The sequence below is a fragment of the Rattus norvegicus genome, chromosome 1, assembly GCF_021556685.1.
Source record: "Rattus norvegicus strain SHRSP/BbbUtx chromosome 1, alternate assembly SHRSP_T2T, whole genome shotgun sequence".
Classification (NCBI taxonomy): Eukaryota; Metazoa; Chordata; class Mammalia; order Rodentia; family Muridae; genus Rattus; species Rattus norvegicus.
The window spans coordinates 214,819,722-214,834,609 of record NC_141534.1 but is presented as its reverse complement, the minus strand read 5'-3'; the positions used below and the strand labels follow the sequence as shown (position 1 = coordinate 214,834,609).

Genomic DNA, 14,888 nt, shown 5'->3' with positions numbered 1-14,888 from the left:
AAAGGTGGTCAGTCCTTTGTTTGAGAAAAGGCCCAAGAACTTCGGCATTGGGCAGGACATCCAGCCCAAAAGATGTCTAATGCGCTTCGTCAAATGGCACAACTACATCAGGCTGCAGCGGCAAAGAGCCATCCTCTATAAGCGGCTCACAGTACCTCCTGCCATCAACCAGTTCACCCAGGCCCTGGACAGGCAAACAGCGACTCAGCTGCTTAAGCTTGCCCACAAGTACAGGTCAGAGACAAAGCAGGAGAAGAAGCAAAAGCTGCTGGTCCCTGCTGAGAAGAAAGCTGCGAGCAAAGGGGATGTCCCAACTAAGAGGCCACCTGCCCTCTGAGCAGGGGTCAATACAGTCACCACCTTGGTGGAGAACAAGGAGGCTTAGCTGGTGGTGATTGCCCACAATGTGGACCCCATTGAGCTGATGGTTTCCCTGCCTGCCTGTATTGAAAGATGGGGGTGCCCTACTGCACCATCAAGGGGAAGGCCAGGCTGGGGCACCTGGTCCACAGGAAGACGTGCACCACTGTTGCCTTCACACAAGTTAACTCGGCAGACAAGGGTGCTCTGGCTAAGCTGGTGGAAGCTATTAGGACTAATTATAATGACAGATATGAGGACATCTGCTGCCACTGAGGAGGTAATGTCCTGGGTCCTAAGTCTGTGGCTCGCATTGCCAAGCTGGAAAAGGCAAAGGCTAAAGAACTCGCCACTAAACTGGGTTGAATGTAAACTAAGTTTTCTGTACATAAATATAAGTACATAACTTTAAAAAGAAACAAGTTGGGGAGGAAAGGGTTTATTTGGTTTACACTTGCATGTCACTGTTCTCTTTGAAGGAAATCTGGACAGGATCTCAAACAGTGCAGGAACCTGGAGGCAGGAGCTGACATAGAAGTCATAGGTGTTTACTAGCTCTCTTAGACTGCTTTCTTTTTTTTTTTTTTTCCTTTTTTCGGAGCTGGGGACCGAACCCAGGGCCTTACGCTTCCTAGGCAAGCGCTCTACCACTGAGCTAAATCCCCAACCCCCTAGACTGCTTTCTTGCAGGACCCAGGACCAACTAGTCTAAGGATGGCACCACCTACAATGGGCTAGACACTCCCCCATCAATAACTAAATAAGAACATACCTTGCAGCCAGATCTTATGGAGGCATTTTCTCAATTAGGGCTCTTTCCTTTCAGATAACTCTCTTTTTTAAGATTTATTTATTTATTTTATGTATATGAGTACACTATATCCGTCTTCAGACACACCAGAAGAGGGCATCGGATCCCACTACAGATGGTTGTGAGCCACCATGTGGTTGCTGGGAATTGAACTCAGGACCTCTGGAAGAGCAGTCAATGCTCTTAACCTCTGAGCCATCTCTCCAACCCCTTCAGATAACTCTAACAAGTTGACTAGCCAGTTTGTACTCCATTTCTTTTTATAGTTGAAGTGATATCTTACATTTTGTTAAGCCCAGTACTTATCATTTGGTAGATATTTCAGTTCCATTTTGTGTTATTATAAATAATATTGCTAAAAACATTCATGTCCTAACTTTTATTTTGGTTTATTCTCATCCAGTTGAACCATTTATAAGTATTTTTAAAGATTTATTTGTATTAAATTTATTTATTTTATGTGTAAGTGTTTTGTTTGTGTGTATTATATCTGTATCTCATGAGTGATTGATGTCTGTGGAGGTCAAAAGAAGGCATTAGGGGCTGGGGATTTAGCTCAGTGGTAGAGCGCTTACCTAGGAAGCACAAGGCCCTGGGTTCGATCCCTAGCTCCGAAAAAAAGAACCAAAAAAAAAAAGAAGGCATTAGAGCCCCAGGAACTGGAGTTACAGATGGTTATGAGTCATGCAGGTGCTGGTGATCAAATTCACGCCCTCTGCAAGAGCAGTAAGTGCTCCTAACAGCTTGGCTCTCTCTCCAGATCCCCATTTATAAGGTTTTAATTTCAAACATTGTACTTTTAAATTCCAAGATTTTTAAAAATGTTGCCCTCATTAGTTTTGTTTTAATTTTTTACAATGAGTTCTTGTTTCATGGCTTCTTCTTCGTTAAAGGTATAGATATTTATTTTACAGTGTCTCATTATTAACTCTCAGGTACAGTGTTGTTTGCTGTGTTACAGTTCTGATGGCATAGCTTGAAAACGTCTCATGTTGACAACTTGTATGTCAGCGGTCCTCAGCGCTGAGCTCCAGCCTTGCATGCTTGAATGGTGTGTGTCTTGAGTTGTACTTTTCCTTGGTGGTGGCATGCAGAACTTCTGCATTGTATATAGTTCTGAGTCCTGTGGCTGCTTACATAATGCCAGTCAGACCTTTGTCACACAGCAATGATGTGGCTACAGTTTCCTTTGCTCTAGCTATCCCTCAAGTGAGCAGGCAATGCTTATTCATGAGATGCATGTGGAGGTCAAAGGGCAACTTGTAGGAGACCATTCTCCTTTTCCACCATGTGGAAGCCAGGGATTGAACTCAGGTTGTTAGGCTTAACAAATAAGCCTCTTTCTTTTTGCTATCCATTCGGATTTTTACATTTTCTTTTTTCCCCACCATGAATGTGCCTTTATTAAATTTAAAAGTGTTTTATAGGGCTGGAGAGATGGCTCAGTAGTTAAGAGCACCGACTGCTCTTCCAGAGGTCATGAGTTCAATTCCCAGCAACCACATGGTGGCTCACAACCATCTGTAAGGAGATCCGATGCCCTCTTCTGGTGTATCTGAAGACAGCTACAGTGTACTTATATATATAATAAATAAAATAAATCTTTAAAAAAAAAAGTGTTTTATAGTGTATGTTTGAACATGAACATGAGATTTCAACATAGGTTCAATTTATCTTGAAATAATATTTCTGAATCTTTCATCTTTATAAATTTAACTCTGACAGTTCTATCTATATCTTGTTGACTTGCTCATTTCCTTTTTGGTGTGTAGATTGAGATGTTTTGAGTAGACTTTTTAAAAAGTACACAATTTTGTATTTTTGTTTTATAACACAATTTATTTTAAATGGTTAAGATTATTCTAAAAAATTCAGAGACATTTGCAACCCCTTTTCTCCTGCTTTGATGTTCCCTTCATTTGTGTACTATGTTACTATTTTAATCAGTTGGCCCTTATTTTACAGAAAAGTAATTGAATTGGAAAAAGGAGGCTTCTCTAAGTAAGGCAGTGAGTCACTAACCTAAAGACTGATGCAGAGTTCAGTGGCAAGGTCACTGAGCTTCTGTGTGGTGAGACCTTGCTGCCATTATATTTAGGGCTTTGTGGGCTGAATTACATTTGAAGAACACAATGACAACAGAATGGTCCCTGTTAAAATGAATGTCTAGGTTTTTATCTTGGGAAAACACTTTTTTAAATAGTTTAAGCATACCACGTTTACCCTGAATGATGTTTCCAATGACTTTGAAATAAATGTTGAAGTTTACAGCTTGGTACAAAAAAAAGATTCCTCAGGCCCTGAGAAGAAGAAGAAGGCATCCAAGTCTAAGGCTATTACTCCAAAGAGACTCCTCACATCTATAACTTCAAAAAGCAGCCTTCATGCTTCAGTTATGGCCAGTCCAGGAGGTCTCAGTGCTGTGCGCACCAGCAACTTTACCCTAGTTGGATCTCACACACTATCGTTATCTTCTGTTGGAGACACTAAGTTTGCTTTGGACAAGGTACCTTTTTTGTCTCCATTGGAAGGTCACATCTGCTTAAAGATAAGCTGTCAAGTAACTTCAACTGTTGAGGAGAAAGGTTTTCTTACCATATCTGAAGATGTTAGTGGCTTTGGTGCCTGGCATCGAAGATGGTGTGTTCTCTCTGGCAACTGTATTTCTTACCGGACTTACCCAGATGATGAGAGGCGAAAGAATCCCATAGGAAGGATAAATCTGGCCAATTGTATCAGTCATCAGATAGAACCAACCAACAGAGAATTCTGTGCAAGACGGAACACTCTGGAATTAATTACTGTCCGACCACAAAGAGAAGACGACCGAGAGACTCTTGTCAGCCAATGCAGGGACACACTCTGTGTCACCAAGAACTGGCTCTCTGCAGACACTAAAGAAGAGCGGGATCTCTGGATGCAGAAACTCAACCAGGTGATTGTGGACATTCGCCTCTGGCAGCCGGATGCTTGCTATAAGCCTGTCGGAAAGCCTTGAACCCAGGGAACTTCAGGACCGTGGAGAGACTTCGCTAGCTGTGTTAGAAAGTGTCCAAGGAAGACATGGTTAGAAGCACCAGATTTGGGGCTGGGGATTTAGCTCAGTGGTAGAGCGCTTACCTAGGAAGCGCAAGGCCCTGGGTTCGGTCCCCAGCTCCGAAAAAAAGAACCAAAAAAAAAAAAAAAAAAAAAAAAAGCACCAGATTTGCAAGTTGTATTTTATGCTTTAAATATAAAAGGGTATGTGCAAATATTCACTACAGATTATGCAGTATTTATATCTTTTCTATGTAAAACTTTACCCAGTTTGTCTTACATACGTGTTTAACTGTCAAATACTTAAAATAGTCAAGAGAATTGATATTCATGTTTAATACGTTAAGAGTTTCATTTTATAGAAACCTCGCTAGCCATTTATTCATGACAAAGAGTATATATTATAATCAAGTTCTGAATTGTATTTGGGAGCTGTGGGTTTTAAGGTCCCCTGTAGGTCGTAAACAGAAGCATCTAGTTTGATGAGTCCCTCTCCAGCCTTGGTGGTTTTTTAAAAAGGTTGTGGCCATTCCTGGCTCATGATATGACCAGGGTACTGAATGTAATCTCAGAGGGTTTACAGGAATGTGTTTAGTAAGGAGCTGAGAAGAGACAACAGACGCTTACTAGTCTAATAGGAACTCAAAGCTGCTTTCTGAAGAGATGTGGACAGTGACACAGTGACATTGGGGCTAAATATTGTACCAGAAGCATTAAGAATTACACAGCTCACATTCACTCCGACTCTGTGTGCAGTGTGGGGCAGATTGTCAGTGTTCAGGCTTTATTAAACAGCTATTTTTCATGTAGTTTAGGATCCTCATTAACATATTCAGCCTTTTCTCTTATAACAAGAGCAAATGTAAATTGAAGAACACATACATAAGAATTTCTACCAAGCTGCTGTGACTATTCCTTTGCTTCCCAGAGTTCTTGTCTCATTCTCCTTTCATGTTAATCTAAGACACTTTACAAATCTGTTTTGAGATCACTGAAAAATATATAAAGCTATGCATTCCCTTTAAAGCCCGATGCCTTCTTGCAATTTAAAAATATTACAATGCATGGCTGCAGTTTTTAAATAGTCTGTGTTTCTCCTCTGACTGTCAGTTATTGATGGTTTCATTTATAAACACTAAATTCTATCACTTGCCATTATATTTCTTACTCATTTAAATGTGGGTTTTCTTATGTATATTATAAAAGTATTTTATGACTCCTACATAAATAAATAATTGTGAATTGTCAAAAAAAATAGTTTAAGCATTATTATGTCAAGGTGAAGTTACTGTTATTAGACTTTTAAAGTTGAATTAACTTGTTATAGTGGCTCTATTCTTTATTGTTCCTGCAGGGGATTGTTTTATTAAGGCGGGAGGTTTTTGTTTTGTTTTGTTTTTGGTTTGTAACTCAGGTACAGGAAATAAAGAAGAAAGACGGTGCATACTATGATATTCTCTTTGTTGTGGAGAGTCCATGCCCCTCCCTGCTGCTTTGTGGAAAGCTAGCTGAGTCAACGCAAACAAAACACAAAGAAGTTAGCTCTTTTTTTTTTTTTTTTTTTTGGTTCTTTTTTTTCGGAGCTGGGGACCGAACCCAGGGCCTTGCACTTCCTAGGTAAGCACTCTACCACTGAGCTAAATCCCCAGCCCCAAGAAGTTAGCTCTTAAATGAAAATTGGTGAGGATGTGACTCTTGTTAAGGGATACAATAGTTTAAAACGCACATGCCTGAAGCAGTCATTCCTGAACTTTTCAGTTTTTAGCACTGGATTAGTTCCCTTAATGGATTGTGTTTATTAAGTAATAAACTGATTTGTGGAAAATGCAGGACTATCAGCTAGAATGTGTGGCACTGGATGTGACTGTATAGAAACTGAAGCTTCAGAGTGGTTTAACTAATCTAAAACATTATAAATAGCTGTCTTTCCTCTAGAAAGCAAGTCTCAATGTTGGAGCCACTTGTTGATTATACATAGTCCTGTATTTTGCTTTTTGCAGGTAGTCTTTCGTCGGAAAAGGCCTCTTTGGCTTTTGATACTGTTCTGATTTGTTGACATTCCTTCTCATATAGACATACAGCCTGCACTGCCCAGGCTGTCTGCAAAGCTGACTCTGGCTTCAGAGGAAGGGGGCCATTCTCAAGATACATCAGTCAAGGCGCCCTGCCAGATGACTTTTGAGGCAAGTTTTGCTGTGGTTCTGTATACTCTGATCGTTTGACTTACTTTTATACAATTACAATTGCAGGAAAGACAGCCTGCTCCATCCTAGTTTGAAGGTAAAGTAAAATAAAGTAGCTGTGCAGACATTAAATGATCCAGGAGCTCCCAAAATCCTGGTGTCTGTGTTCTACTGAGAGGCTGATAATTAGTTGACCTTGGGGGTTGCATTAGTCTAAGCTCCAATACAAAACTCCATAGACTGGGTAGCTTAAGCAACAAAGATTTATTTTCTCACAGTTCTGTAGGCTGGAAGTCCAAATCAAAATGCCATCTGGGTCAGGTGTGATGTCTGTAATCCCTGAACCTTGGAGGCTAAGGCATCAGTATCAACTAAGCAATGGAGACAGGGTGGTGGACTTTTCAGTTGAATAAAACTTGAATGCCAGAGTCAGTGAGGTGACTCATGGAAAAAGGCACCTGCCACCACGCCTGATGACCTGAGTTTGATCCCAGCATTTTACAAGGTGGAAAGTGAGAACCAACAAGAAGAATTATCTTCTGACCTCCACACATATTGTGTGATATGTGCACACATGCACACACATGATAAATAAATGTAATAAGGTATTTTCAATAAAAATCTCATTTGAACAAATTTTTATTTAGTTGGCTTACAGATCTCTTTATAGTCCAGATTTCTGAGAATAATTGCCTTCTATGTTATCTTTAATGATTAATAGAGATCTAAAGAACTAGAATAATTTAAACATTCTTCCTGGGCCAGGCTTGGTGGCATACATTTGCAATCCCAGCATTTGGAAGGTGGAGGCGAGAGATCGGTATAGAGGCATCCTCAGCAACATTGCAGGTTCTAGGCTGGCTTGAGCTTTATAAGAACTGGTCTCAAAACAAACAACAAAATCTTCCAGGAAGTTCTGGGAAATATCTTTCCATATTTGAATAACTACATAGTCCTTGGGAAAGAAACATGCACAGTGTCAGCACAGCTGATGCCTTGGCTGTGCCTTATCTTCTTTAGGGGAATGAAAAGTAAACAGTGCAGCAATTAGTGGTTAGTGGGCTCTGAACTGCTGATGTCAAGAAGCAATGAAAGGTGATTCCAGTGAACCTCGGAGAGCAATGCTAAGAAACAAGAGCACGTGAGCCAGTTGGGGCAAATAATAACTCGCATGACTAACATTTACAAATACTCAAGGCTCTGACACCGCTATGAAATGGGTAGAATAAGGATACCACTCCACTCTACAGATGACAAAATGGAGATTCAGAGAATTGGGCTGACTTTCCGAGTGTCACGTGAAAGTGGAGGAATTAGAGCTTAAGCCATGTGATTCACACAGGTCAGCGCTCGTTCAGTATGTGTTCACTTAGAACAGTGTCTGCTCAGATCAGTCACACTGATGCAAGTCTCAGGGGTGCACTTCTTAGGATGTGGTGTTTGATTCTAAGGAACTTGGAGTGTAAAGGAAAGACGCACACGTCAGCACACATTACACACAGTGATGCGTGCCACAGCGAGGTAAGCACTGAGTGCTGCCTTGCACAGAGAAGGACACCCAGCCCAACAGAAGGGCTCTCATCTAGAGAGCTTGATGATCCTGGAAAGTAGATTTCAATTTAGAGCAGATAAACTTGAGATATAGGAGGTTATGACACTTGAAAGAATATTAAAGTTTCTCTTCTTTTCTATTGCAAAACTGTTTCCCTAAGAAAAATTTTCGTGTGATTAAATCAAATATTTAGAGTACCATATATAATATTTAGAGTTCGTATGATTTGGTTTCTCAAGGAAGCCCTGGTAATAAACTATTGTGTATCTTTTCTAGTTGGAGTGAGGCATTTAGATGTAAAGCAGTAGTTCTCAACGTAGGGGTCGAAATCCATAGTGGTGCCAAGTGACACTTTCACAGAGGTCACATATCAGATATTTATTTACACTATGATTCATAAGAGTAGCAAAATTAAAGTTAGGAAGTAGCAATGGAATTTTATGGTTGGGGTCTCCACAACATGAGGAACTGTATTAAAATTACATGATTCATGATCTTGATCTTTGAAGAGGTCTTGGAATTAAGATTAAGTTGTTGCTTAATATGATCATCTTCTTGACAGAAAAAATATATTTGGTATGCTGGGGGTTGAACCCAGGGTTTCAAGAATGCTGGACAAACAGTCAGTCACTGAGCTACACTCCTTGCTCCTTGGTCAGGTACTGAAGCACAGAGGGGATCTGTGAGCTCAGTGACCAGGAGTGAGCCTGTGCTAGAGATGAGAGGTAAAATAGTATCCAGGTGGCATTAGGCTGGAAGGGGCAAGGACTTCCTAAAGCACCATTCCCATTGTGCCAAAGATTTCATTGTAGGATTGAAGGGGCGTGTGTGTGTGTGTGTGTGTGTGTGTGTGTGTGTGTGTTAAGCAGCAAGATTTACATCAAACAGAGTTGAAACAGTCATGAAAACAGTATACTAAATGATCTATTTAATTTGGTCATATGAGGAAAATTAATCTCTGGGAAATATCTCGTGTAAAAGAGATTGTCTATATGACTCTCTGCCGTAGCCTGGGTGACACAGCCTTCCAATGCAGTATGATTTCATAAAACCTTCTTATAAAGAAATTTATCCAGATTTAAACCAAATATAGTAGCCTGTTCCTTTAATCCTAGCTCTTGGGAGCAGAGTCAGGAAGATCTCTGAGTTCAAGGCCAGCCTAATCTACATAGTGAGTTCAAGGACTGTCAGGACTAAACAAACAAAAACAAACCAACCAACAAAAAAGAACTTTATCCAGTTTTATACTTATTTTTGGAATAGTACTAAATGATAAAATGAATGGAGATATGCATGTGTACCTACAGTGGGAAGAAGGCACCTTCAACAAATGACCCTGGTCAAACTGGATATGGCATGTAGAAGAAAGCAAATAGATCCATATTTATCACCCTGCACAAAACTGGAGTCCAAGTGGATCAAAGACTTCAACATAAAATTCAGATTCACTGATTCTGATAGAAGAGAAAGTGGGGAACAGCCTTGAACGCATTGGCCCAGGAGACAACTTCCTGAAGAGATCACCAGTAGTGCAGGCACTAAGATCAACAATTCAGTGGGACCTCTTGAAACTTAAAAGCTTCTAACAGAGAATGAATATCCACAAGACATAAAGAACTCAAGAAACTAGACATTGACAAATCAAATAAGCCAATTAAAAATGGGGTATAGATCTAAACAGAATTCTCAAAAAAGGAATCTCAAAAAGCCAAGAAACATGTAAAGAAATGTTCAATATCCTTAGCTATGAAGAGAATGCAAATTAAAACTACTTTGCTGTTCCATCGTACAACTGTCAGAATTGCTAAGATCAGCTCCTGCTAATGAGGATGTGGAGCAAGGGGAACATTCCACCATTGCTCCCGAGAGTGAAAACTTGTAGAAACACTTTAGAAGTCAATATGTCACCCGCGGATCCCGGCCCGCAGCAGCTCTCTACTCCCAGACCCGGTGAGAGAGAGACCCAACCGCCTGGTCAGGTGGGCACTCCTGAGGCTGCAGAGCGGAGGAGACCACCAACACTGCTCACCCCTGCCCACATCCCTGGCCCAAGAGGAAATTGTATAAGGCCTCTGGGCTCCCGTGGGGGAGGGCCCAGGAGCGGCAGGACACCGGCCTGAGACACCGCCGGAACCTGAAAGAAACAGACCGGATAAACAGTTCTCTGTACCCAAATCCCGTGGGAGGGAGAGCTAAACCTTCAGAGAGGCAGACAAGCCTGGGAAACCAGAAGAGACTGCTCCCTGCACACACATCTCGCACGCCAGAGGAAAAAGCCAAAGACCATCTGGAACCCTGGTGCACTGAAGCTCCCGGAAGGGGCGGCACAGGTCTTCCTGGTTGCTGCCGCTGCAGAGAGCCTGTGGGCAGCACCCCACGAGCGAACTTGAGCCTCGGGACCACAGGTAAGACCAAATTTTCTGCTGCAAGAAAGCTGCCTGGTGAACTCAAGACACAGGCCCACAGGAACAGCTGAAGACCTGTAGAGAGGAAAAACTACACGCCCGAAAGCAGAACACTCTGTCCCCATAACTGACTGAAAGAGAGGAAAACAGGTCTACAGCACTCCTGACACACAGGCTTATAGGACAGTCTAGCCACTGTCAGAAATAGCAGAACAAAGTAACACTAGAGATAATCTGATGGCGAGAGGCAAGCGCAGGAACCCAAGCAACAGAAACCAAGACTACATGGCATCATCGGAGCCCAATTCTCCCACCAAAGCAAACACGGAATATCCAAACACACCAGAAAAGCAAGATCTAGTTTCAAAATCATATTTGATCATGATGCTGGAGGACTTCAAGAAAGACATGAAGAACTCCCTTAGAGAACAAGTAGAAGCCTACAGAGAGGAATCGCAAAAATGCCTGAAAGAATCGCAAAATCCTTGAAAGAATTCCAGGAAAACATAAATAAACAAGTAGAAGCCCATAGAGAGGAGACACAAAAATCCCTGAAAGAATTCCAGGAAAACACAATCAAACAGTTGAAGGAATTAAAAATGGAAATAGAAGCAATTAAGAAAGAACACATGGAAACAACCCTGGATATAGAAAACCAAAAGAAGAGACAAGGAGCTGTAGATACAAGCTTCACCAACAGAATACAAGAGATGGAAGAGAGAATCTCAGGAGCAGAAGATTCCATAGAAATCATTGACTCAACTGTCAAAGATAATGTAAAGCAGAAAAAGCTACTGGTCCAAAACATACAGGAAATCCAGGACTCAATGAGAAGATCAAACCTAAGGATAATAGGTATAGAAGAGAGTGAAGACTCCCAGCTCAAAGGACCAGTAAATATCTTCAACAAAATCATAGAAGAAAACTTCCCTAACCTAAAAAAAGAGATACCCATAGACATACAAGAAGCCTACAGAACTCCAAATAGATTGGACCAGAAAAGAAACACCTCCCGTCACATAATTGTCAAAACAACAAACATACAAAATAAAGAAAGAATATTAAAAGCAGTAAGGGAAAAAGGTCAAGTAACATATAAAGGGAGACCTATCAGAATCACACCAGACTTCTCGCCAGAAACTATGAAGGCCAGAAGATCCTGGACTGATGTCATACAGACCCTAAGAGAACACAAATGCCAGCCCAGGTTACTGTATCCAGCAAAACTCTCAATTAACATTGATGGAGAAACCAAGATATTCCATGACAAAACCAAATTTACACAATATCTTTCCACAAATCCAGCACTACAAAGGATAATAAATGGTAAAGCCCAACATAAGGAGGCAAGCTATACCCTAGAAGAAGCAAGAAACTAATCGTCTTGGCAACAAAACAAAGAGAATGAAAGCACACAAACATAACCTCACATCCAAATATGAATATAAAGGGAAACAATAATCACTATTCCTTAATATCTCTCAATATCAATGGCCTCAACTCCCCAATAAAAAGACATAGATTAACAAACTGGATACGCAACGAGGACCCTGCATTCTGCTGCCTACAGGAAACACACCTCAGAGACAAAGACAGACACTACCTCAGAGTGAAAGGCTGGAAAACAACTTTCCAAGCAAATGGTCAGAAGAAGCAAGCTGGAGTAGCCATTCTAATATCAAATAAAATCAATTTCCAACTAAAAGTCATCAAAAAAGATAAGGAAGGACACTTCATATTCATCAAAGGAAAAATCCACCAAGATGAACTCTCAATCCTAAATATCTATGCCCCAAATACAAGGGCACCTACATACGTAAAAGAAACCTTACTAAAGCTCAAAACACACATTGCACCTCACACAATAATAGTGGGAGATTTCAACACCCCACTCTCATCAATGGACAGATCATGGAAACAGAAATTAAACAGTGATGTCGACAGACTAAGAGAAGTCATGAGCCAAATGGACTTAACGGATATTTATAGAACATTCTATCCTAAAGCAAAAGGATATACCTTCTTCTCAGCTCCTCATGGTACTTTCTCCAAAATTGACCATATAATTGGTCAAAAAACGGGCCTCAACAGGTACAGAAAGATAGAAATAATCCCATGCGTGCTATCGGACCACCACGGCCTAAAACTGGTCTTCAATAACAATAAGGGAAGAATGCCCACATATACGTGGAAATTGAACAATGCTCAACTCAGTGATAACCTGGTCAAGGAAGAAATAAAGAAAGAAATTAAAAACTTTTTAGAATTTAATGAAAATGAAGATACAACATACTCAAACTTATGGGACACAATGAAAGCTGTGCTAAGAGGAAAACTCATAGCGCTGAGTGCCTGCAGAAAGAAACAGGAAAGAGCATATGTCAGCAGCTTGACAGCACACCTAAAAGCTCTAGAACAAAAAGAAGCAAATACACCCAGGAGGAGTAGAAGGCAGGAAATAATCAAACTCAGAGCTGAAATCAACCAAGTAGAAACAAAAAGGACCATAGAAAGAATCAACAGAACCAAAAGTTGGTTCTTTGAGAAAATCAACAAGATAGATAAACCCTTAGCCAGACTAACGAGAGGACACAGAGAGTGCGTCCAAATTAACAAAATCAGAAATGAAAAGGGAGACATAACTACAGATTCAGAGGAAATTCAAAAAATCATCAGATCTTACTATAAAAACCTATATTCAACAAAATTTGAAAATCTTCAGGAAATGGACAATTTCCTAGACAGATACCAGGTATCGAAGTTAAATCAGGAACAGATAAACCAGTTAAACAACCCCATAACTCCTAAGGAAATAGAAGCAGTCATTAAAGGTCTCCCAACCAAAAAGAGCCCAGGTCCAGACGGGTTTAGTGCAGAATTCTATCAAACCTTCATAGAAGACCTCATACCAATATTATCCAAACTATTCCACAAAATTGAAACAGATGGAGCCCTACCGAATTCCTTCTACGAAGCCACAATTACTCTTATACCTAAACCACACAAAGACACAACAAAGAAAGAGAACTTCAGACCAATTTCCCTTATGAATATCGACGCAAAAATACTCAATAAAATTCTGGCAAACCGAATTCAAGAGCACATCAAAACAATCATCCACCATGATCAAGTAGGCTTCATCCCAGGCATGCAGGGATGGTTTAATATACGGAAAACCATCAACGTGATCCATTATATAAACAAACTGAAAGAACAGAACCACATGATCATTTCATTAGATGCTGAGAAAGCATTTGACAAAATTCAACACCCCTTCATGATAAAAGTCCTGGAAAGAATAGGAATTCAAGGCCCATACCTAAACATAGTAAAAGCCATATACAGCAAACCAGTTGCTAACATTAAACTAAATGGAGAGAAACTTGAAGCAATCCCACTAAAATCAGGGACTAGACAAGGCTGCCCACTCTCTCCCTACTTATTCAACATAGTTCTTGAAGTTCTAGCCAGAGCAATCAGACAACAAAAGGAGATCAAGGGGATACAGATCGGAAAAGAAGAGGTCAAAATATCACTATTTGCAGATGACATGATAGTATATTTAAGTGATCCCAAAAGTTCCACCAGAGAACTACTAAAGCTGATAAACAACTTCAGCAAAGTGGCTGGGTATAAAATTAACTCAAATAAATCAGTTGCCTTCCTCTATACAAAAGAGAAACAAGCCGAGAAAGAAATTAGGGAAACGACACCCTTCATAATAGACCCAAATAATATAAAGTACCTCGGTGTGACTTTAACCAAGCAAGTAAAAGATCTGTACAATAAGAACTTCAAGACACTGAGGAAAGAAATTGAAGAAGACCTCAGAAGATGGAAAGATCTCCCATGCTCATGGATTGGCAGGATTAATATAGTAAAAATGGCCATTTTACCAAAAGCAATCTACAGATTCAATGCAATCCCCATCAAAATACCAATCCAATTCTTCAAAGAGTTAGACAGAACAATTTGCAAATTCATCTGGAATAACAAAAAACCCAGGATAGCTAAAGCTATCCTCAACAATAAAAGGACTTCAGGGGGAATCACTATCCCTGAACTCAAGCAGTATTACAGAGCAATAGTGATAAAAACTGCATGGTATTGGTACAGAGACAGACAGATAGACCAATGGAATAGAATTGAAGACCCAGAAATGAACCCACACACCTATGGTCACTTGATTTTTGACAAAGGAGCCAAAACCATCCAATGGAAAAAAGATAGCATTTTCAGCAAATGGTGCTGGTTCAACTGGAGGTCAACATGTAGAAGAATGCAGATCGATCCATGCTTATCACCCTGTACAAAGCTTAAGTCCAAGTGGATCAAGGACCTCCACATCAAACCAGACACACTCAAACTAATAGAAGAAAAACTAGGGAAGCATCTGGAACACATGGGCACTGGAAAAAATTTCCTGAACAAAACACCAATGGCTTATGCTCTAAGATCAAGAATCGACAAATGGGATCTCATAAAACTGCAAAGCTTCTGTAAGGCAAAGGACACTGTGGTTAGGACAAAACGGCAACCAA

The 14,888-nt window shown here is 40.4% G+C and overlaps 1 protein-coding gene across 14 annotated transcripts in view; it reads left to right on the top strand.

Annotated features, from left to right (window-relative positions):
- The window catches only part of Top6bl (TOP6B like initiator of meiotic double strand breaks), an 87,048-nt gene that overhangs the window by 31,584 nt on the left and 40,576 nt on the right, over positions 1-14,888 (top strand). For all 14 annotated transcript variants that reach the window (NM_001426986.1, XM_087573999.1, XM_087573976.1 and 11 more), the window contains one exon: positions 6,281-6,390. In NM_001426986.1, the coding sequence (NP_001413915.1) occupies positions 6,281-6,390 (110 nt within the window). The remainder of the gene's footprint in view (positions 1-6,280; positions 6,391-14,888) is intronic.